Here is a 24,011-nt window from a genome sequence, read left to right as displayed (position 1 = left end):
TACCACATAACCGCCCACTAATCCTCCCTCACAAGCTGCCCTTCGAATTGAGGAAGTTTGAGCCTCACCAGCTGCCGTCTGATCACGTGACGCGGTGGTAACCAGGAAGTAAATACACTGAGAGGAGACGGCGCTCGGCCCCCAGTGCGCATGCGCGTGTAATACCCAGCATCTCCCTGCTAATGGTGAGTGGGGGGCGTCGTAGTCTGCTCACAGCCGGCCCCATAGTAATACACCTGCCCGGTGCCCGTCCCGTGCTGTCAGGGTATGCCCAAAGAAGGGGGTTACAAATCCACCTCTATATAACAGATGGGCCCCTTTCTCCTCAGTGCCCCCATATTAGTTCTGTGCTTCCCCACTTTTGCGCGCCGCGTGGGATTTCTTGTTAATTTTATTATGTCTTCCTAGCATGAGCCATGTCTGAGGAGACGCAGAGGAACTTCCGCTCGGTCTACTACGAGAAGGTTGGCTTTCGCGGTGTGGAGGAGAAGAAATCCCTGGAGATCCTCCTGAAGGACGAGCGCTGGGGTGAGGCGGCGATGCGAATGACCCCCGCCCACGGCCGTGCAGTCATGTCTTGTATTTATACCTTTCGGCTTGTGAGACACTGCCACGTAGGACAGATGGCGCTCGCCGGATGTAGGAGAGTCCTGCTGGGGCTCATTCACACCGGCGTCCATACACCCCGGCCACAGACCGCTGGCTGCAGGGGGTTTATACACAACTGCCAACTTTTCACACGACTTTTGCTTGAAAAAAAACCCCGCAGCGCGTCCAAGCATGGTGCGAATTATGCAACGTAATTGGGCACGGAAATCAGCGGGCGCGGAAATACCGGAAATATGCAGGAAACCTATTTATGCACAAAATCAGAGGGGTTTTGTTCAGTTTTTTTTTTTACATTGTCTGTTGATGGGCAGAAAACGGCGCGGCGCGGTGTGTGTTGGACCGTGGGTACGCCACATGTTCACGGACTGACCTACGCCTGATTGTACACAACCAGAGGGCTCATTCACACGGCGAGAATCTCGCACACGCTTTATGTGTTGTGAGACGCACAAAACCCGGACTGATATGAACTCCATTCGATCTGCATGCGATGGGATGGTTCCAATTGAAGTCAATGGCGAAGGTTGGGATCCTCTGACGCTCGTGAAACACGCGCCGGGGGGGTCACAATTTGAGCAAAAAAAACGCAATGTATTGCCATCAAAAACGCACGTTAGCCCATGTGAATGTAGTGAATGTAGCCGTAGGACCTGACCCCAGTGTTATCGGGAAGCTGGCGGGTCCCTTACGGTTGTCGGGCCGCGCAGTGTGGCGCACTGATGTCAGCGCTCGTCACTTGTACCCGTCTGTTCAGTAGCATGCTGAGTTTTCATCGGTACCATTTTGGGGTGGATGTAATGTATATTTGCTGTTGTATTTTTTTTTTTTTGGTGTTCACCATGCGGTATAAATAATTGACATAATAGCCTTTTCCTTTTTTTTTTCTTTCTTGCTGTTTTTTGTACTGGCCATTATCGATCCAGAAATACTAAACTATTATGATTGTTTGTACAAAAATGAAAGGGCACAAATAAGGGTTTTTGGTTTTTCATTATTTTATTTTGTATCGCTTTCTTTGTTCCTGTAGAGGACTTGAACCTGCGGCCCCATGATCACTCAGATAGTACACTGCAGTACTTCTGTAGTGTATTATCCCTTTCCTTTCACAGTACCAGTCTTGGCAAACCATTAGCACTTTGTTAACTCTGTTAACCACTTACATACCACGGCCAATGCTAACTGTGGCATGCAAGTGGTTAACGGCTGAGATCGGAGTTATCTCTGATCCTAAATGTTCCAGCGGAACCTTGACCTCCCTATTGCTACTAGTGTGTATTAGTTTCTAGAGCTGCCAACAGCTGGAGAGCCATGTACAGGGGGCCCGGAGCCAAATGTGGCAAGCCGTAAGCTTATGAGCACTTTTACATTTAGTGGGGGGCTTGCCTCATCTGGATTTCTCAGCAGGGGTCCTTTAACGGTCTCCCTGAGGGGTAGGTATCTATCAGATTTAATGCCCTTGACCTGGACTTGCATGGTGAACTGTTACTAGAGACCCGGCATCATCTACTATTGACCCAGCCATGAGAGCAAACAAGAAGCGGCTCGTCTAACAGGACCCTTAAGCAGTTGGGTGTCTGACTTGTTTTATGTCTTGTGCCCACAGATATCGAGAAGCTCTGTACCTTCTGCCAGAGGTTCCCGCTCCCGTCCATGTACCGGATACTTGTATGGAAAGTGCTTCTAGGTAAGTGGCTTCTGTGGCGGACGGATGATACTGATGCCATCTGACCGGTGTGCGGTCGGGGAAGTAATTCTGCTGCAACGCATTACATGGACACAATTATAAGCGTATCATTTTATATCATCTGCTGTCCCCACACAACTCTGTGTACGCCGTATGCTCTCTTCTCCCAGGAACGCTATAAAATGTCATCCCATGATGGTAAAACATCCAGTGTCACTGTAAACCGCCCATACATTAGAGATTTCACATAGATCGTGGCATGTAGGGGGTTAACAGCGAAGATCACTGTTCTTGCCTATCCCCGCTGTTGCATTAGTAACAGCCGGTTCCCGTTGCAGGATAGCACTGATCCCATACCATCCAGAGGACGTAAGTTTACGGACTGTTGCGTTAAATACCCCACAGCCAAGACGTAAAATGTGTCCTGTAGCGTTATGGGGTTTATTTGGCACCGTTTCCAAGTGTGGAATCCCGCAGCAGTTTCCACCCGTGCCTGCAGCCATGAGGTCTAAAAAAAAACATTTTCTTACCTGTCTGGAGCCGGCGCGGATCTTCTCCGTCCATGGATGGATGTTCTTTCTTCTGCACTGTGCATGTGCTGGGGGCAGCTCCCGTCGTGCAGCGCCCATGCGCAGTATTTATTTTTTTATTTTTTAACTCCTGCTTTCCTGTGGATTCGCACTATGTCCACAGTGAGAGCTGCTGGTATTCCGCGGATCGGACTGCTTCCATTGACTTCAATGGAAGCAGTCAGTGCAGGAGCTGCAGAAAAATGGAGCATGCTGCGAGTTGTTGCTTTTTGTTTTTTTCCTCTTTTTTTTTTTTTTTTTTTCCCCTGCGTGCAATCTGCAAAAAAAAAATGACATCTGCATGCTCTTAATTATTTTGAGGATGCTAATGCATCCCTATGGGCGGCTTGATTTACAGATCTCCCGTGCGGGTTCCACAAATCTAATCCGCCCGTAGACATTGGGCCTAACTGGAAATAAGGAGACTAGTCCAAAGCCTCAAAAACATCCTCCTACTATTCTCTCTTCCCACAGACTTAACACTTGGCGTTCTCTGGCACACACCAAACCCAGATTCATCCATCAGGTTGCCAGATAGTGAAATGTGAGTCCTCAGTCCGGAGAACACTTTTCCACTGCTATATAACCCAGCAGCGGGATGTTTTAGGCCACTCCAGCCAACACTTGGCATTGTGCATGGTGCTCGTAGGCTTGTGTGCTGCTGCTCAACCCAAGCATAGGAACCCGTTTCATGGAGTCCCAGACGTACAGATCTTGTGCAGATGTCACTTCCAGAGGCAGCTTGGAATTTTTTCAGCAGTCGGCAGAAAATATTCTAAAAGCGGCTTCATGCGAGTGTATTTGTGTGCACAAAAAGTAGGACCTGCCATTTTTTCCGCCCTGATTCTGCTCTTCTGGCCACCCAAATTCTCAGTTTAACCCTTTCCAATCCACTGTTTGACCTCTGAAGACATTATGATTTAAGGCTGTACAGCTCTGATGTTTGAAGACGTCCGTCGGGGTTCTCTTACTGTATATTGCCAGCCTCTCTGCTGTCGGAGCCTATCCAACGTGTCACCTCATGCAGTACTGGCTTTAGCCAGCAGATAGCGCCGTTGTATAACAGCAGAAAAAGAGTGAGCCCCCTAGGAAAACCAGGATATAAATTGGATTGGAAAGGGTTAAGGCTCTTCATATTAAGTTGAACATAAATGTCAGAATCATCTGGTGATACTCGTTTCTTTTTAAAGGGGTTGTCTCGCGAAAGCAAATGGGGTTAAGCACTTCTGTATGGCCATATTAATGCACTTTGTAATATACATCGTGCATTAATTATGAGCCATACAGAAGTTATTCACTTACCTTCCCTGCGATGGCGTCCCCGTCGCCATGGCTCCGTCTAACTTCAGCGTCTAATCGCCCGATTAGACGCGCTTGCGCAGAAGGGTCTTCTGCCTTCGGCTCGGTCTGGCACGAGCGGCGTTCTGGCTCCGCCCCTTCTGCGCGTCATCGCGTAGCTCCGCCCCGTCACATGTGCCGATTCCAGCCTCCTGATTGGCTGATATTCTTTCCTTGCTTTGCAATTGGTGAAATCCAGGGCAAAATCGGCTTACAAATCGACGTTCCATATGTGGATTTCAGGCCACTCGGTGCAGAGATGCAGGGAACAATATGTCCGTCAGTGTTCCACCTCTTATAAAAGATGTTCTTTTTCCGGTCGGATGAACACAATTACGTCATGTATGTCTCCTTAGAACGCAGTTATGTATTTATTTTCTTTTCTTTTTAGGGATCCTTCCTCCCCACCAAGAGACTCACCCTGTGGTGATGGTCTACCGGAGGGAGCAGTATAAGGATGTGCACCATGCTCTGGAAGTTATACGCTTCGTCAATGACTCTAGCCCCAAGATTGATGTGTTCCTCTATATGTATCAGCTGGAAACTGGGAAACTCTCCAGAAGTCAGATGTACACTTTGGTGAGTCCAAGTTTTACAGTACTCCACTGCTCTCCACTATCTTTGTCTTGCAGGTTCAGCTTTTTGTACGCCCTGATAGCGGTTTTTGTACGCCCTGTTAGTTGTCGTCCTGCAAAGAATATTGTTTATAGATAAATCCAGACCGTAATCCTAAAATGTTTTGTATTTTACACTCCAATGTTTCTCTCCTCAGATATTCCAGGAGTAATGTGAGAATAGCGCCACCTGCTGTTTCTATTCAAGAGCTTTTCTGTGTCCAGTCCACCTCAGTAAATGTTCCAAGATGGTCAGGCTTAGGCCTCATGTCCACGGGGAAATTCGGGCCTGCATGGATTCCCCATGCAGAATCCCACAGCGGGTCCCTCCTTTCCTGCAGACATGAGGCTGGAAAATCGATTATACTTACCTCTCCAGATGCTGCGGATCTCCCATCTGTCACAGATGGATCTTTTTTCTTCGGCCCGGCAGATGTGCTCGGCACGCCAGCAGCGGTCCGCGCACACTTTTTTTTTTCTTTTTTTTTAACTGCTTTTCCGCAGCATGGATGCAGTGACAGCTGCGTCTGTACTGCGGGACCGGACGGCTTTCATAGGCTACAATAGAAGCCGCAGGAGCTGTCCGTGCGGGAGAACCGCACGAAATGGAGCATGCTGCGGGTGCATTCCCGCACGTGCAATCCGTGCTGCAGGGAAAAATGACATCCGCAGGTATTTAGTTACCCGTGGGCATCCAATGATTCCTGTCGGCGTGGATCACGCCTGTGGGTAACCCGCACGGTTGTAATAATTCTATTTTACCCGTGGACATTGGGCCTAAGGGTATATCCACGCCGGGCGGAATTTGCTGCGGATGTTCCACAGAATCAGTTAAAAATCTACATTAAAAAAAGCACCATTTAGGCCGGACTCGCACGACCGTATCGTAAAACACTGCGTACAGATGCAGGGTTTTACCGGCTTATGTAACTGCGTATTCCTGCGTATTGTCGCATTTTTGCTCGTGTATGCCTGTGCAAGTACAGCGTATTTTACACATACTGTACTGCATTGACTTCTTGGTTTCTTGTTTTGCTTTTTCTCAAAATTTCCTACTCATGTCTCCTAGCAACATGCAAAAAGACAAGGCGAACATATGCAATGTAGTTGCGTATACACTGCATTTCATAGACACTCATAGAGAATAATAGGGCTCTTGTGCGTGTAATGCACAGTAAAATAAGGCACGCTGCGTTTTTTTTTCTTTTACATGCACAATAAATATGCGCAAGTGTGGATGGAGCAATGAAAATCAATGTTCTTTCATTAACACCGTAATGCACAATACAAATACCTTCATTCATGTGAGCCCGGCCTCGGTGCAGAATTCACTGCCTCATTTGAAGAGGTGGAATTTACACCGAAAATCCAGTTAAACTTCGTACATGTCAACTTCTGCAGCAGATGTATTCCGCAGCGCGTGAATGAGATTTTTATATCCACTTTGCTACTACTGTAAAAGCCAAGGATTTCCCGTGCGGACAGTCCTCACGGAAAATCCACTGTAAATTCGCCCCATGAGGATATAGCTTTATACTTGTTTCTATGTAGTGAAGCAGAGAGAGAAGCAAAACTGTGGAAAAAGTGGAACAAGGTGAATACAGAATAGAAGCAGCAGGTGGCGCTAGACTAACATTACTCTTGGAATATCGCGGCTAGAAACACTTTAAGTGTAACTACAAAAAAAAAATGTTTAAAATTATGGGATAGATGTACTATCTACAAAACGTTTCATTGGACAACCACTTTAACCCCTTCATGACGCGGCCCCTTTTTTTTCCATTTTTGTTTTTTTTTTCTCCCCCCTTTAAAAAAATAAATAAATCGTAACTCCTTTATTTATCCATCTACGTCGCTGTATGAGGGCTTGTTTTTTGCGGGACGAGTTGTATTTTTCAATGGTGCTATTTAAAGTACCATATAATGTACTGAAAAACTTTTACTAAATTTTAAGTGGTGTGAAATGAAAAAACAAACAAACTACACTCCGCCATCTTTCAGTGCGTCTTGTTTCTACGGCGCACAAACTGCAACAAAAACATGATGACTTTATTCTGTGGGTCGGTATGATTACTACGATACCAAACTTGTATAGGTTTTTTTACTGTATCATTTTTTTTTTAAATTTTTTTTTAAAGACATTTAATTTTTTTCAATTATTTTCTGCCGCCATCTTCTGCGCACAATAACTTTTTTAGTTTTCCGTCAATTTGGTTCAGCGATGGCTCATTTTTTGCGGGATGTCTTGTAGTTTACGTTAGTACTAATTTGGAACACATACAACGTTTTGATCGCTTTTTATTGTGTTTTTTCTGTGAGACAGGGTAACTGAAAAAGTGCATCTTAGGCGCTCTTTATTTTTTTCAGACGACGTTCACTGTGCGGGGAAAATAATGCGCTAATTTGATAGATCGGACTTTTACGGACGCGATGATAGATTTTTTTATTATAGATCTGGCAAAAGGAGGGTGATTTAAACTTTTACTACTTTTTTTTTTTACAATTTTTTTTTTTACAACTTTTCTTTTAAGCCCCCCTGGGGGACTACAACATGCGATGCTTTGATCGCTCCTGCAGTATGACGTAATGCTATAGCATTCTGACAGGCAGCCTATCAAGCCACTGCCACTTGATAGGCAGTCTCTCAAAGCAGCCCTGGGGCCTTTCAGAAAGCCCCTGGCAGCCATGACACCTGCACGGCTCCCCCGATCTCTCCGCGAGGGGACCGTTTAAATGCCGCTGTCAGAATTGACAGTGACATTTAAAGAGTTAATAGCCGCGATTGGCTGTACGGCCAATTGCAGCTATTGCCCGCAGGTGTCAGCTGTAATAAACAGCTGACGCCCGCACTGTATGAAGAGAGGTCGCCCGCGACCTCTCTTCATACATACCCCGACGCTCCAGGATATAAATGTACGTCCTGGAGTGGAGTGGAGTGCCTAATATAACCCGGTATTTGGGAATGGGGCCTCGAACAATCATGTCCGACCATCAGAAGCACTAGCCCCAACATTGTGTTGTTTTTAAGGGGAATACAGAGATTACTAGAGCTGACTGATCCTGTTTACTGTTACTCCATATCCTTATAGCTCATGAATAGTATAGCAGAACTGCAGTGAAGGCTGAATACTGGCATAGGCAGAGTGGCACCAGGGGGTATATACATACATAACAATGCAGTGCTTGTAGAAAGCAGGGTGACCATTCCTATAAAACTTGTATCCAGGTATTCGGTTTTATTATATGAGAATGATATAAAAGCTTGATTATGTCTTGTATGGAATACTTCATTATAAAATGAGTTGCAGGGCTGATTATTCTAGTTTTCTTTTTCTTTCAGCAACCACAGGATGAGTTATTCTTGACCATAGCTGCCGCAATGGAAGAGATGGTCGATGATGACGTGGACTGTTATTGGCTTATCAAGAACTTTGTGCATCATTTAGACACCAAGTTTAGGGATTCCCAGCAGCAGCTGGTAAGTGTCTGTGTGTCACTGGACAGTCTGCACTTCACATGTGTGCTCTTTATTTTATTTTTACCAAATATCGGGAAATTACATATGTCCCTTCTAATATGCTGCTATTAACCAACATGATCCAGTAGTGGAGCTAAACATCTGTGGCTGCCCGCCTTCTCTGCTTGTCACTACAAAATGTGGACAGAGGTCCAGTATCCAGATCTAAACCTGTCACCCTATAGGCAGCAAGCTGGCGACACCCATGAGAAATAAAAATTCCCAGTTTAAAGGGTACCTGTCATGAACTTTGAGCCCCATAAACTGTTAAATGGTTCAAAGGTCAAACAGGGAGTGCTGGATTATACTGTGTTTCCCCTGAGAATAAGACACTGTCTTATATTTATTTTTGTCTCAAAAGAGACACAGTGTCTTATTTTCATGGGGTGTCTTATAATACCTAGCAGATGGCGTCCGAGTCCCTCGCACTGGGCTGCAGGCTTCCGTGTCCTCCGGCACGCTGACAGAGCAGTTCTTCTTGGTAGCAGGGCTTGAATACCCTGCCCTCCAGAAAACTAATGCTTTGATTGATTGCAGAAGCGGGGGCTTTAATCCCACGCCGTACTTTTACTATCGGCTGGGATTAAAGCCCAGGACCAAGCGCCATAAATTTACTGTGCTTGGTCCTTAATGGTTTAAAGGGGTATTCACTTCTCAGATGGGAATACCCATCTGTATGCCTTGGTTGAGATTATTAATAATTATTAATGCCAGCGTGGCTGTTACCATAAACCTGGCCACCTCTAACTGTGGCATACAGACTGGTATTCCCATCTCAGCCATGATTTACTAACAATGGATGCCCCTGTAAGACTAGGGCTACACAGCTACTTTGGTCGAGCGACAGCAAGGTTGCACTGCGTCATTGCAAGTAATGATTGTGAATATCGCATTGATATAATGTGATTGCATCACAAAAAATTCAAGCCTACAGATCTTTTGGTGACAAACTGCAAGTAACTTCAATGTACGTTACATGTGACCGAGACTGACTTGTGTGACTGGATGCTATGCAACCAAAGGCCTAGTCTAATGGATATTTGTTTTTAACTTTAGCTCTTTGGAAGAGAATATATTTCCTATTTGCCTTGTTCTGAACCTCGCTTGTATATCCGATCAGAAATTACCCAGCAGTCACAAACCAATTTTCGGATGAGTGATTTGGCCCTTCCTGCCCGCTGTAGTTTACTCATCACCCCTTATTTCAATTTGTTCTCTTTTGCAGCAGAAGGGATTTGAGCATTACCTGAATATAGAAGACAGCAGACTTGTGACGCACCTCAAGGCATGCAGTGCTCTGGATAAACTCCCCTATCATTTGTGGTTTAGGAAATGCTTTGCAGGTTGTTTACCGCCGTCCAGCTTACAAAGGTACAATTACCTATATCATGGTCGCTCGTAATTCACTAACATGGTCACTCATGATCGGATCATTTATGTGCTACATAAAGTATAACTCTGCTTTCTATAAACCTTTGACATGTTATAAGATCATGTCAAAAGTTTTGATCACTGGGTGTTTGACTGCCGAGACCCCCATTGATCACTAGAAAGAGCCAGCTGAAGCACTCTTCCAGCTGTCCCTGCTTGCTAGCTGAAGATGAACTTAATAGAAAGTCTATCATCTATCTAAAATCTTCATCTAGCAAGCAGTGATGGCAGCTGAAGAGCTTTTGCCTTTAGCGATCACTGGGGTCTTTGGTAGCCGATCCCCATCGATCAAAACGTTTGACATGTCAAATTTTTTTTTCAGAAAGTGCAGTTAAACCTTAAGAATAACTTTTTATGCATAATTAATACGTACTGATGACTGTGCACTTTACACTTCATGGCTGGTAATGTGCCCATTGGCCAAGATTGTATGGAAAAGCAGTCGTCTACTCTGTTTGGTAGAGTTGAGTCAATTTTTTCAGATTTTCGTGTCAGATATATGCAGCTGGATCCTTGCATAGTTGCACATGTTCAGCTGCACTCCTTGGAAAATGCCTTTTAACCCTTTCCAATCCACTGTCTGACGTCTGAAGACATTCTGATTGAAGGCTGCACAGCTTCGGTGTCGGAAGACATCCGGCAGGGTATTCTTACTGTATATTACTGGCCGTTCTGTTGTTGGGGGCCTCTCCAGCATGTCCTATACTGCAGTACTGGCTCTAGCCAGCAGGTGGCGCCATTGTATAATGGCAGAAAGAGAAAGCCCCTAGGAAACCCTGAATCCAAAATTGGATTGTAAAGGGTTAAGCTAGACGCTCATGACACAGACATGTTTTGTTTGTGTCATGTTAATGAACAGGAGCTGTATATGGTGAGTGTCTAGTAGGTGTGAGGAGACCTAACAGGCCATGTACACTCAGTGGGGCGTCCTGCGCAGAATGGAATGTGACTTTAGCATTACCTGTCCAAAAGAAATCTGTTGCAGTGTTTCTTCAAGATCACTTGGAACTATAATTTTGATAAAATTTATTAAGACCGACGTCTTGGTTATAAAGACATTGTGGCTCCAGGTAATCATCACTAGTTGAGGGTAGTGGTATTCTAGTGTCTGGTGGGAAAGACAGAATAGTCCATCTTGCATAGATCTTGTGAAGTACATGGTAATAGGTTTTAGCTATCCCAGTATTAGGCCGCCTGCAGACGGCCGGGTCGGATCCCGCTGCAAGAATTCTGCCCCTGCAGAGTCCTGCGGCTGACGAGCTCCCGGCGTCTTCTCTTCTCTATGATGTGCCGGCTGCTGCCCAGCCAGCGCATGCGCAGAGCGGAGCTGCCGGGTCTTGCACAGAACAAGCCGCGATTTATTTTCTGCGTGTGTTTTCATGCGGACACATTGCGGCGCTGTGCATAGGATTGCGTGCATGCATGCTATCCTATGGCAGTGGGCACGGGTGGAAATTCTGCGGGAAATCCCGCCATGGAATTTCCGCCCGTGTGCAGGGGGCCTTAGACATTTTTGAATTGCTCAGGTCCGTGAAGCTTGTATTGTTGATCAGGCTGTCGGCTTGTCATTGTCTAATTTTCTGTGCATACTGTATGTACCATTCTGGCATGTTGTGTTTCTCTGCAGGGTATGGGACAAATTGGTGAGCGGTTCCTGCAAGATTCTTGTATTTGTGGCTGTAGAAATCCTGCTGACATTCAAGATGAAAGTGATGGCCCTTAACAAAGCGGACGCTATTAATGACTTTCTGGGGAAGGTAATGTATCTTTAATTGGTTGTCACTTGATTATTTGTTGGCCTTAGTCTGCAGATTGAGGCCTGAAACTTTTTCTGCCCTGAATGTAGATATCTAATAGCTAATGTTAATGTGGTACGGTCTCAGTCATTTGATATAGTACATGGAAGGATCAGGTATGGATCTGCTGAAGTGACTGATCCTTTTTAAAGGGGAAGTCTAATGGTATATCCATATGGAGAATAGCATGCTGGCTGTTTCCATAAACCCCAAACATTATAGTGGGAAGAGCTGTGTACCTCTGTGGCTGCTGTCACCCCGCTCCTAGTGCATAACAGGGGTTATGTTCTCCTAAACAGTTGGGACTCTTATTATCATCGGAATAGACCTTTTAAGGTCTCCAACACAAATGTATTGGGTCCATGTGCTGTCGCATTAACACACAGCATGTGCCTCCATTATAGCCTATGGGGCTACACATACTGCTGTTTTTTTACACAGACTGATGGTCAGCGTGAAAAAACTCATCGTATGCCCTATTCTTGTCCATATCACAGGCGAGAATTAAGATATGCAAATGCATGTCAATGTGTGGGCAGTTCAATGAGTTGCATTCAAGCACACAGGCACTGATCTAAGGCCTCGGGCACACAGCAAGTGTGTCTTGAGGCCTCAGATCAGTGTTTCTCAACTGCAGTCCTCAATGCCCCCCAACAGGTCATGTTTTCAGTAAGAACATCTCTGGCAATGTCTGAGGCACGGACAATAATTACATCACCTGAGGAAATCCAGAAAACATGACCCATTGAGGCGCCCTGGGGACCGAGGTTGGGAAGCGTTGCCCTTAGATAGGTAAGTGTAACACACTGTTTCATGGGGCACCTTTTGTGTTTTCTTTTAGATCCCCGAGGACAACACCGACCCAATAATCAACAAAGCCATCGATTTATGGCATAAACACTGTGGAATCCCCGCCCATTCTGTGTGACTTCTGGAACAGATTTCTTCTGCTCTTTATTTATAAATGTCCTTGTATGTAAATATTTTTGGCTACATGAACAATCCATTGTGTATTTTATTTTCTCGGTATGTAGCATTGGTGCACGTTCAGAAGTGCTGGAATTACTGAGGTTTGGCAGTGGAGGTTCCATAAATCTGCAGCACATTTCAGCACAATGCATGTGGATGGAGCTTTCAAATGAAATAATCCCATGCGCATATTTATAGATTTGTAGCAGACATTATCCACCATGTCCGTGCTCAGTATTAATGCCCATTTAGATACCACTATCGCTCAAAAGATAGCTTTTGAGCGATAATCGTTGCGTGTAAATGTGCCCATCTTTCAGTTTTCCTGCCGAATGATGGATTTCTTTTTGCCTTGAAATCCGTCGTTCAGCAGAACAGCTGATGAGATGGACCACACGCTGTGTTCTGCCCGAGGACCGCTGATAACAGCTGATTACATTGTCTCAGCTGTAATCAGCGCCGCAGAACAAAGAGAATTTATTCAGAGAATAGCGGGTGGTTCTCTGAATAAATTCAGCTCCCAGTGGCTCACACGCTACTAATTGGTACTAATAGGCATTAGTACCAATTAGAAGATTATGCAAAATGCTCACTCAAAAGTCATCTTTTGAGCGATGGTCTTTGTGTCTAAATGTACCTTTAGGCTCCACTCACATTTACATTGTGGTATCCGTTCATAATGGAAGCCCTGATGCTGTGCTAGACCTGTCCTATGATAGGCCTGACAGATCCCACTGACACAACAGAGTCTGTCGGAGTCTTGCTGTACAAATTTTTTGATAGGAATTGCGTTATGTGCTGCGCTATTCTTACCGTCAGTGTGATAGAACTGCTGTCCGGCGCTCCTGACACGTGTGAAACGTTACCTGTGAAAGCAGCCAGGTAGAAGAGAGATGTTCATTCTGTAGTTGCAGTTAGTGCTCAGCCATACTGCCCTGGATCTCCCTACAATCACTGGTTTCATTCTCATTGTCACCTTCCCATTAGCAATAATATAATGTAAATACAGAGAGCTTAAAGGGCCCTCTTGTCTTCATGCCTCACGTTTAGGCCGTGTTGATTTGCAACGCAAATCTGTCTTTCTATGTAAGTTCATCACTAAAAAAAATGGCGGTGATTTTATATTCTTTAACTTTAAAAATAGTGACTCTGTGGGTCTGGAAAAAAAAAAATTCAGCTCCTTCAGGCTGGTTTTACACGTGCAGGTTTTTGTGGCAAAGTTAGAAGTGGATTCCGGAGACATGGGAAATATAAAGCAAGGACTTCTACTTCCTGCTGGATCCACTTTTGGCTTTAAAACCCCTATAACAACCTGTGTGAAGCTAGCCTCGCCCAGCAGTAAGAAGGATCCTGTCCAACATCCTGGCCCTCCGTTAGTGGGATATATGGGTACGGCTGTGGTCAGATCACTGTTACTTTTTCCATAGTTTGGCTCCATCATAGGAGCTGAGAAACAGGCAAACTGGAAGTCTCAGACCAGAACGCACCTCATTGACTACAATGGGGTCTGTCTGGCTTTGGGCACGTTCCCAGAATTATCCAGGACGACATGGCACAGCACTACTTCATGTGGGGTTTTATCCTGGGTCCTCGGCAATGCAGATATTAACTTCTTGAGTATAATATCGTACAATTTTTATTAATATTTCGGTAGTACTACGAGAGACCATGTGGCAGCGCCATGCGCTGACATGAAAGGTTGACCTCCTCCTGCTTGAAAAATTTCCATAGAATTAGTGGATTATAGTGACTCAAAATGCTGCCAATTCACTTATGCTTTATATACATCTAATGGCAGAAACCAGCAATGTGATTTCCCAGCTTCAGAATTCTCTTTTGCTTTAGGTAGAATGGTTGCTTTTTTATTTAGATAACCCATTGCCCTAGATCCAGGAGCACACCGCCCTGCGACCGTATTAATTACTGTTCTGGTTGAGACCATGCTGGGGCTAGGTACACCTAGCCGCTTTGTTCTTGTGCCAAAATTGAGCAGTCATGTGACCACCAAAGGCGGCAGTACTGAGCCAAGGGTTGAAGGACCAGAACGTGGAGTCAGGCAAGCTTTTATAAGCACAAGTATTGGTCCTGCTAGTTTTTGCATTGCGGTGTTATGCCATCGCTTCTTCAGGCTCTGCACTGGGTATAATGGAATTTTCCGAGTCCCCCTTTAAATTTTTGCCATGTCTGCTTGGTGTTTCCCTGGATAATGTAGAAGCGTTTCTTAGCACACTATGTGTGTAAACTCAAGATGTATGCAAGAATGTACATGCCTCCTACAACAGTGGGCTGCAACCTGTGCTTATACAAGTCTTATCATGTCATGAAAATGTAGAATATCATGGCATGCTGGTACTTGTAGTGTTATAAGTTGTAGACCGTTGCTAAATGCATGACTACAACAAGTTAAATCCTTTGCAAAGCCTGTACATATTGCATGTAAGCGGACTCACACAGCAGCTTTCAGGCCCACCAGACATGTTTGCAAATGTAGTTCAGGATGACCTGATGAAAGGCAGACAGTTTATTTAGGGAGCTTTCACACGGGACAGAAGCGGCCGCAGCGCAGGTATGGATTTTGTTGCGTTTTGAACCGCAGAATTTATTCTACGGAACGGATCTCGTTTTTTTTTTTCTTGCAACCTTTAATTGCAGAAAGAAAGAAAACCCTTCCGCTGCGGAATTTATTCTTGCAGTTTTGAAGTAAAGACGTTCGGATTTTAAGAGGTGCGGAATTAAAGCCCCATAGGGATACCATTGAAACGTCCTTGCGGCCTAATTCCATCCCGTGTGCAAGGTCCCTTAGGCTCCTCCTGGTAAGAAAAAGCAACCTCCAGAAATTTCCTTACAAACCCAATGACTCCTCCCAACGTTCTCTCGCTCACTTTTCTCACCACCAATGAAACTACATGGACCCGCTTCATAATCGGCTTTTTCCGTTTCCGTTTTCCAGAAGCATTAACGTGAACTAGAAGTAGATTTTGAAAAATATTCTTGTTTTATTTCTTCATTTTTTCATTTACAAGAAAACTCCATGTTCATATGGACAGGCTCAGTCAATGGAGGCCTTTCGCAAGGGCTGAGTCTGTCTTGACCAACCGTTCCTACTCTATACAGAACAGGCACAATATAATGACAACACATTCCCAAAGACAAACACAATCAATATCTGCCTTTAGGAAAATAAGTTCTGGCATGGAGTATGGAAGTAGAACTCGTCACCTGCCGATACAGGACGGTAGAAAAAGGGGAAATGAAAGAAGTGGCCCGTTGAACTGAAGAGCTGCACACGGATGGGACAGATCATGAGATGCGTGATGCAACTGCACATGGCAAGAGATGCAGAATGAGGACCGAGAGGGCCACATAACTTGAGATCCAAATGAATTAAACATGTCTTCCTTGAAATGGGGGTGATGTTCCTGTAAGCTTGTATTTACGGACCCTGATTACTCTCTTAAATGTGTTCATAAAATGATGGTTTTGGTGCCAAGAACCAATTGCAAAGCTACATGATGCTGGTTATTCCAGCCTTCTTGTGTCTATATGTAGATATTTCCGAATGAGCACTCGCATTCACGACAGGCGCAGAAATCAACAACCGCTCTCCAGTCTGGAAGATGCGACACAGTTCACTGGGAATGCTTCACAAAGGAAAAGTAGTGCAAGTCTCTCTTTTGTTGCTTATAAAGCCCACATCGATTTGGCTGAAATGCGTGAAGCTGGACTGGCCTCTGCGTTCTCCAGGTCTCCTTGTCCCAGAGCTGTCGTATGAGCCACCGCTAACGCCGAGACGTAAGATGCCGCCGCCCGAAGACTTGAGGAAGAACCACTTCTGCTGAGTATGTACAAACAGGACACATCCAGACATCGCTGACGTTTTTTTGCATTGCACAACGCTTCACGGTTTTAAGGTCTAATGAAGATGGAAATCCTCGATGAAGATTATGCAAATGCCATTTTCTTCCTTTTGAAAAAAACAAGGCAGTTCCAAAGAATTACATTTAAGTATAAGACAAAAGAAAATATCCCAGCACTTGTGGTTCCCTTTTTGAAAACGGTAAAGTGTTCAAGTAGAACTTTAATGCTAGGGTCTGTGAAACCTGCAAGAGAGAGAAGAGGAATTCAGGATCAGGATCCATCACGACTGTTATTTTATAATACACAGCAATAGAAATGTTACATTGTTAAGTCTGTACATAATTCCAGTGTAATGTTACAGCCTGAGCATTCCACAGAGGGCCAGCCCTACTTACGGTGCGTTTACACCAAACGATTTGTAGTCTGAACGAGCCAACGATGTCAGAGTTCGCTCAGGCAGCCTGTTAACCCCTTGAGTGGCGGGTTTCTTACCACCCTATCGTACCCAACAGGGTAGGTTTTTTTAAATGGTCTAATCATTTAATTTCAACTAATTTTGCAGCCGTGTTCCCAGAGCCATATCTTTTTCATTTTTCCACTGACACAGCTATTATAAGGGCTTGTTTTTTGCAGGACAAGTTGTACTTTTTGATGGCCTCATTTTTGGGTTTACATAATGTATTGCATAACTTTTGTAAATTTGTAGGGAGATTGGGGTGGGGGGGGGGGGAGGAAATTCTGCCATTTGTTTTTTGGATTTCATTTTTTCGGCGTTTAGTGTGCAGAATAAATAGTGTGATAACCTTATTCTCTGAGTCGCACGATTCCGGCGATACCGAGTTAATACAGTTTTTTTATGTTTTGCTATTTTTGTACATTTAAAACATTTTTTTCTTCACATTCATCACATTTCGGGGGCCTGATGGTGACAGCCTTTTACATGCTGCAGTCACACAGACTGCAGCATGTAAAGGGTTAACACAGCAGAGATCTGAGGTTTTCTCTAATCTCTGCTGTAAGAGCTGGTGCCTGGCTATCCTCTAACAGCCAAGCACCAGCTCTCCCTGCCACAGAGGCCGTCGACTTGCTTCTGACAAGCCGATGGTCTCTATGGCAACCTGTAAACAAAGCAGGACTTTAGAAGCAGTAGCTTGCCGGCAGATCGGCAATATCTTCCTGCCTCTGTTTTTCAGAGTCCTGCTTTGTTCTCTGTGGGACTGTGCAGGCAGAGCACAATGTCACAGCTTGTGGCATTGTGCTCTGCAGTTCCCATAGTGATACATAGCCCGGAAATCTTCCGGGCTATATCGCTATGAGCAGTGGAGCTCGTCCCGGAAAATTTCCGGGCATGCCACTCAAGGGGTTAATAGAGGCAGATACATTGTTGGCTCGCTCATATTCACTGTATCGGTGATTGAGAACGACTGAAGGATCGGTATTTCAACGAAACTATAAGGGAACGAGCTAACGATGGTTTTTATGTCCCCTTCCCCCTTCCTTGCTCGGTTCTGTTCTGATCTTCTTTTCACAAAATGAAGTTTGGGGTATTTGCCAGTAGAATCTTCTGTATGGCACCCAGTGTTCTATATCAACTAGTAACTCCCAGTGTTAACAAAAAACAAAACCGTTTATCATGTGGTATACTTATTATTTTTTGTGTTCCTTTTGGGTTTCCTAGTACTGAAAGGCATTGTTGACTCTGCTTTTCAATACAGCAAATAAAAAGGTATACTGAAGCAAATCGACTAACTTTTATGGCAAAAGGCCACTCTTTTAGGATACATCAGGTCCGCTGTAGGCTAGGCTTGTGTTTGGGAGAAAGCCTCGTGTATTGTGAATCTACACCATAGCTGTACTTTTACATATGATGTTCTGCAGCAGCAACTATAAAGAAGAATATACCCCCTGTTATATATTCTAAAGAATATTCTCGGTCACCAGAGAGTTCTCCATCAGTCCGATGGCTATAGCGTGGCCACATGGTATGTACTGACCGCAGGGTATTGTGTTCTGTAAACGTAATCAGCCTGATGGTAACGGGACCCCCATCTATAATTAGTGGACTACCTTGTAAATGGCCAGCACTATCCAAGCAGTTACATTACAAATGACATCACTTTGATTATACTTTCAGCCCCCCAGTTCATTCTGCAGGAAAAGGACATTGCAGTTTAGGATGGACAGAACCTGTTCTACTTAAATGGCTGGAGCTCTCGTTCTATCTGGGCTACCAATATGCGTTGGTGTCCTTTTAAAGCTATGGTTCTTGTCTTTACCGGAGCGACAGACGTTTGAGCTGGAGTCGGGAACACTGAATTTAAAACTGTCATTTTTGCATGTGTGCAGAGGAGAGAGGAAGTGTAGCCCAGCGGCAGCAGAGACGATCTGTGACTCTGCTGTATATTTTCCTGTCACAGGGAAGGGGTAACACATTTCTGTTCATGTTATCACATCCCCATCAATCGGACAGCATATTTGCTCTCTAAGGGCTCTTTTCCACGAGCGCATATACGGCGACGGCGGTTTTATGTTTTCACGCCTGCTCCGTATAAGCGCCTGCATGGGCTTTTCTCTGCGATCACAGCCAGCCTTTTCTTGTCCATTCACACCACCGTGAGCGTTGGTTGTAGAGAAAAAATACGCCGCACCCCGGAAAGCCTTCGCTCTGCCAAAATCCTTGGGATGCCTTCCAGTGCTTATGTAGAGGCACCTGTAAGCTTTTTGCAGTGTTGGACGCTGCAAAAATGCCTCCCCCTTCCTTCTCTTTTCCTGCTCCCATAGGAGCCTATAGAACCCGCTGGTGTATATTCCAGAACTATGTTTTGGCTGAGCGTACATGTGCCGGCCGCGTATATGCTCAATTTTTCGTGCTTTTGTCATATTTACGTGCCGTATATTCACCCATGTGAACAGCTACATTGGAAGCAATGCTTCTAAGGGTATCGCACATCTGTGGCCCGACGGCTGTGTAGCAAGTTCCCTCACCCTCCATGTGGTTGTCAGTAGGCTATCTTCTATCGGCTTGTTCTGTCTAGTAGAGCAGACAGTAATAGAGGAGTGCCGATAGCACACTGATAACGGCCGTGGAGGAGGGAAGAAGACTGTAGAGAACATGATCTCTGGTGCCAGGAGGGCGACGCTGAGGAGGAGCAGCTGCAGGGTCAAAGCCTGGTCAGCGCTGACCTCCTCTCACCGGCCCTCCCTCTGTTCATGGCTGCAGGCCTGGGGAGACATCAGGGGCCCAAGTATGCAGGAGGGGCGCAAGAAGGACTGAGAGCAGCCGGTATACCTGCCAGTGGGATCACATTGGATGCAGGTAAGTATATAATGTGTATAAAAATGCAGACGTGTCCTTGTGTGCATATGTGTGTGTGTGTGTATGTATGTGTGTGTCTATGCGTATAAACGTATAATAGTGTGCATCTGTGCGCATCAGTGTATAATAGTGTGCGTCTGTGTGCATAAGTGTATAATAGTGTGCGTCTGTGCGTAATAGTGTGCGTCTGCTATATGTGTGTAATAGTGTGCATCTGTGCTATATGTGTGTAATAGTGTGCGTCTGTGCATGTGCGTGTGTGTGTGTGTGTGTGTATATATATATATTATATGTATGTGTGTGTGTATATGTGTGTGTGTGTGTGTATGTATATATATATATATATATATATATATTATAATTATATAAAAAATAATAATGTGCATCTGTGTGTGTATAATATATATATGTATAAGAGTGTGCGCCACTGGCCATGATGAGGGATCTTATTACCAATCAGGCCACTGTGGGGTTCACTTTTACTACACTGTCTTACAATTAGAATCGGCCCTTTGAAGGCAGCTGTAAGGCTGATGTGGCCCTCGGTGAAAATGAGTTTGACACCCTGGATCTAATCACAACTATTACTCCCACAAACCGTGACATCTATATGTTCTTACAGAAAATTGTTCAAAACTAGAGATGAGCGAGCACGCTAGTTTACGGCTGATGCTCGAGCGAGCATCAGTCTTTTCGAGTAACTGATTACTCGTCCGAGCACCATGCGATGGTGGTGGTGGTGGTTGGTGGGGGTTGAGAGAGATCTCTCTCTCCCCGCTGCTCTCCCGCATGGTGCTTGGACGAGTAATCCGTTACTCGAAAAGACCGATGTTCGTTCGAGCATCAGCCTTAAACGAGCGTGCTCGCTCATCTCTATTCAGAACGTTTTTCCCCTTACCCAAGGATTTAAATATTGAAAAAAACTGAAAATAAACAAAAAGCCCTTACACATAATTGGTATAGCAACAGCATCCATAACAACCCATTGTATATAATAAAATATTAGATTTTTCCATTTCCCCAGCAAATAAAAAAAAATGTATAGACTTTTTTCAGTACATTATATGCTCCCAAAATTGGTTTCCATAAAACTAGAACTCGTCCGGCAATATAAAAAGGTGTCCCACAGCTACACTGATGGAAAAATAACAGTATGACTGCTGGAGCACAAGAAGGGAAAACCATTTACTGGCTCTGAAGACTAAAATTAGTTATGTCACTAAGGGGTTAAAAATGCACCCTAACGCTAATGCGTTCTGCACCAAATAGAGTTACAATAAGTCACAATCTACAATAAAGTGACATTTTCTGCAGGGTTTGTCCAATTTTAATGTGATTGTTGGGGTGTTGATTTGACCTAAGGAAGGATCCCATTCTGGGGGCTGGTTCACACCAGCGGGGTTCTGCATGTCACAGTCCAAAGTAGAGTAATTGGCAATTAAGGAGTGGTTTAGAGTTGCAGGCAAAGAAAAGTGTTGTCTCATTTGTTTAATGAAGCCAGCGATTAGAAGAATGTTTCTACTCACCTTGTTAAATGCCTACTTAATTCATGAACCTCCATTTCTGTACTTTTAAACTCATTTAGCTCTTTTCGTATGGCTGCCTGTAATGACAAGATATGACAACGTTACATTTGCTTGTTCTGACAGTATATGGATGACGGAGTTCTTCAGTCTTCACCTACATTGATTAAAGGGACTGTCATTGGTGACTGACCGAATGTATAAACCGTGTTTTTGTGTTTAAAAACATTTTTTTTTAAACAATCTTTGGTGATTTTTCTTCTTTAAATTCACCATTTCCTGTATATTTTAAACAAACCTAAAATTCTGCCGTTTTCACCCTGATTACTAAACCTAATAATAGTCACTTCCTGTTCTACAGCGATCATTGTTCAGCAGTCATCTCATTATCATTTTAGGCAGGATTAGGCTGGATTCACATGGGCGTCGTCGTTTTCACGTTCGCCCGCCGGTGACGTAAAAATGTGTGAATGAGCGCACAAATCTAACGCTTATGCGCCTGTTCATTGAGCCCTGGCCCATATATGCCTCGGTGTACATGCCCCGTCCCCTCATTCCCTCTTCCTAGCCGTCTCTTGGCAAGGGGAGGAGGCGGTGCGGGAGCTAGTGTGCTAAGTGCACACCCCCTCTCCGCCCCTTGTCCCAGCCAGTAATGGGAGGGGGCGCGGTGGAGCTTATCCTCACCCTATCCCATTGCAAATAGCCTGCAGGGGGGGAGAGGAGCAGGGAAGGGGGTGGGAGTTTAGTAGTCATATGCTAAACTCCCTGCCACCTCCCTTCTCTGGCAGCTATCATAGGCTCCAATGCAGCCTATGCACCTGACCGAAATGCGCTATCTTGGACGGCCAGACACTTTTTCGCTGCAGAAATACGCCCATGTGCACTGATGCATTGTAAATAGAGATGAGCGAGCACCAAAAATGCTCAGATGCTCGTTACACGAGCCGAGCTTTTGTTAATGCTCGAGAGCTGGGATCGAGTAACGAAGCCCATGGAAGTCAATGGGAGACCTGAGCACTTTTTCCGGATCTCTCCCTCTCCCTTACTCGACAATATCAATGCTCGATCAAGCTTCAGGCTTAAACGAGCATGCTCGCTCATCTCTAATTGTAAACGAATGCGTCAGAGGGGCACCATATATCGGCCGGGCGTGAAAACCCGGCCGATATACGCCCGTGTGAATCCAGCCTAAGGGTGCATTCACACGAACGTATATCGGCTCGGGTTTTACGCCGAGCCGATATACGTTGTCCTCGGGTGCAGGGGGGGGGGGGGGAGGATGGAAGAGCCAAGTGCAGGAACTGAGCTCCCGCCCCCCTCTCTGCCTCCTCTCCGCCCCTCTGCACTATTTGCAATGAGAGGAGGCGGGATGGGGGCGGGGCTAAAGTCTGGCAATTAGCCCCGCCCTGTCCCGCCTCTCCCCATTGCAAATAGTGCAGAGGGGTGGAGAGGAGGCAGAGAGGGGGCGGGAGCACAGTTCCTGGCCCTGGCTCTTCCATCCTCCCCCCCCCCCCCCCCCCCCTGCACCCGAGGACAACGTATATCGGCTCGGCGTAAAACCCGAGCCGATATACGCCCGTGTGAATCCAGCCTTACAATGAGAGCTGGAACCTATATATAGATGACAGGAATCCCCATTCACAAGAAGTAATGGTCACATCTCATCTTACTCCTCCCTGCACAGTGACTGCAGCACACATCACAGGGCATAATTACAACAGTGTCCCACAGAAGTCAGTGGGTCACCTGCTGTCCATTTCGTGAATGGCCCATGATTTCTGCTGTAAGACATATCTATAAATGTTGCTGTAAAGCAAGTCTCTGCTGCAAAGGCAAGATGGCCGTCCCCATAGTCATGTACAGACAACAGGAAAAAAATTGAAAATCCAAGCATTTAAAAAAATGGAAATGATTTACTATCGGGTCTTAATTAGTGAAAAATATACTACACAGGTAGTATCAGTCCTTCCTTTTACTCTTTTCTTTCCTTCTTCATAGCTGTATGAGGCTAGATGGGGTACAGAGGAAATCTCGGCACTTGCACTGACACACAGAGCTGGACAGCACATGTATGGAAGTTCACCAGCGCCATTACATTTACTGCAGCCAATCACTGTCTTGGGGGTGTGGCTTCAGTGGCAGTCCAGAGGGCCGTGACTCATCTTCAGAAAATATGTTTCTTCTAGGCTCATTAGCGTCCAGTATGGGAATTATTCAAGATTGATTTGTAAGTAAACGTACATGGGGTTGTTTGGCCATATTGCAGTGGTGAGTTGCGGGAGTGAGCAGGGGGAGGGGGGGGGGAGAGATCTCCCCTCCGTTCCTCCCCGCCGGCACCCGAATCTTTTGAGACGAGCGGTCAGGCACTCGCAAAAGGCAATACTCGCTCGAGTATTTGCCCTTAGCGAGTACGCTCGCTCATCTCTACTGACAATGGATCAGATCACCTTCTTGTCCACTGATATAAAGAGCAGCTGACTGGCTTCGTGGTTTGGGTGGGCTATGTGTGGGTGCTACAGACACAAGGCACGGGCTTCTGTCATCCAAGGGCCTTCATGAACCTGGCAGGGCTCTGTACATGGTAGAATATGTTCTATCATCTCTAGCAATTCTGAATAAGAAACAGGAGAGATACAAACTTTATCAGCGGCTGTTAATCGAGTCCACGGTTTGTCTGCCCTCCTGTCGTAGTCCTGTGCGTCCGCCACCTCCACGTAATCGCTAAAACGAATTAGGATTTTCTTCTCCCGGAGCTCCTCTACAGTAGGCCTCTGACTGAGCTGTGGA

At 45.3% G+C, this 24,011-nt stretch overlaps 2 protein-coding genes across 8 annotated transcripts in view; one reads left to right on the top strand and one right to left on the bottom strand.

The window, feature by feature from the left end:
* Window positions 1-89: 89 nt before the first annotated feature.
* TBC1D7 (TBC1 domain family member 7) lies at window positions 90-12,551 on the top strand. 2 transcript variants are annotated; one of them, XM_066578943.1, is made up of 8 exons: window positions 90-185; window positions 409-528; window positions 2,213-2,293; window positions 4,592-4,779; window positions 8,155-8,292; window positions 9,557-9,702; window positions 11,390-11,519; window positions 12,400-12,551. In XM_066578943.1, exons 2-8 carry the CDS (start codon window positions 417-419, stop codon window positions 12,484-12,486), a joined length of 882 nt encoding a protein of 293 aa, XP_066435040.1. In that variant the 5' UTR covers window positions 90-185; window positions 409-416; the 3' UTR covers window positions 12,487-12,551. The 2 variants fall into 2 exon arrangements, with proteins under 2 accessions (XP_066435040.1, XP_066435041.1); XM_066578944.1 differs by lacking the exon at window positions 90-185 and adding an exon at window positions 192-265.
* Window positions 12,552-15,499: 2,948 nt separating this feature from the next.
* Window positions 15,500-24,011, bottom strand: part of PHACTR1 (phosphatase and actin regulator 1) — a 299,050-nt gene continuing 290,538 nt past the window's right edge. For all 6 annotated transcript variants that reach the window (XM_066579374.1, XM_066579372.1, XM_066579373.1 and 3 more), the window contains 3 exons: window positions 23,864-24,004; window positions 21,228-21,304; window positions 15,500-16,627 (listed from right to left, as the gene is read on the bottom strand). In XM_066579374.1, the coding sequence (XP_066435471.1) occupies window positions 16,612-16,627; window positions 21,228-21,304; window positions 23,864-24,004 (234 nt within the window). In that variant the 3' untranslated portion in view covers window positions 15,500-16,611. The remainder of the gene's footprint in view (window positions 16,628-21,227; window positions 21,305-23,863; window positions 24,005-24,011) is intronic.

This window comes from Eleutherodactylus coqui, chromosome 9, assembly GCF_035609145.1.
Source record: "Eleutherodactylus coqui strain aEleCoq1 chromosome 9, aEleCoq1.hap1, whole genome shotgun sequence".
NCBI classification, from domain to species: Eukaryota; Metazoa; Chordata; class Amphibia; order Anura; family Eleutherodactylidae; genus Eleutherodactylus; species Eleutherodactylus coqui.
This window is presented reverse-complemented; position numbering and strand designations above follow the sequence as displayed.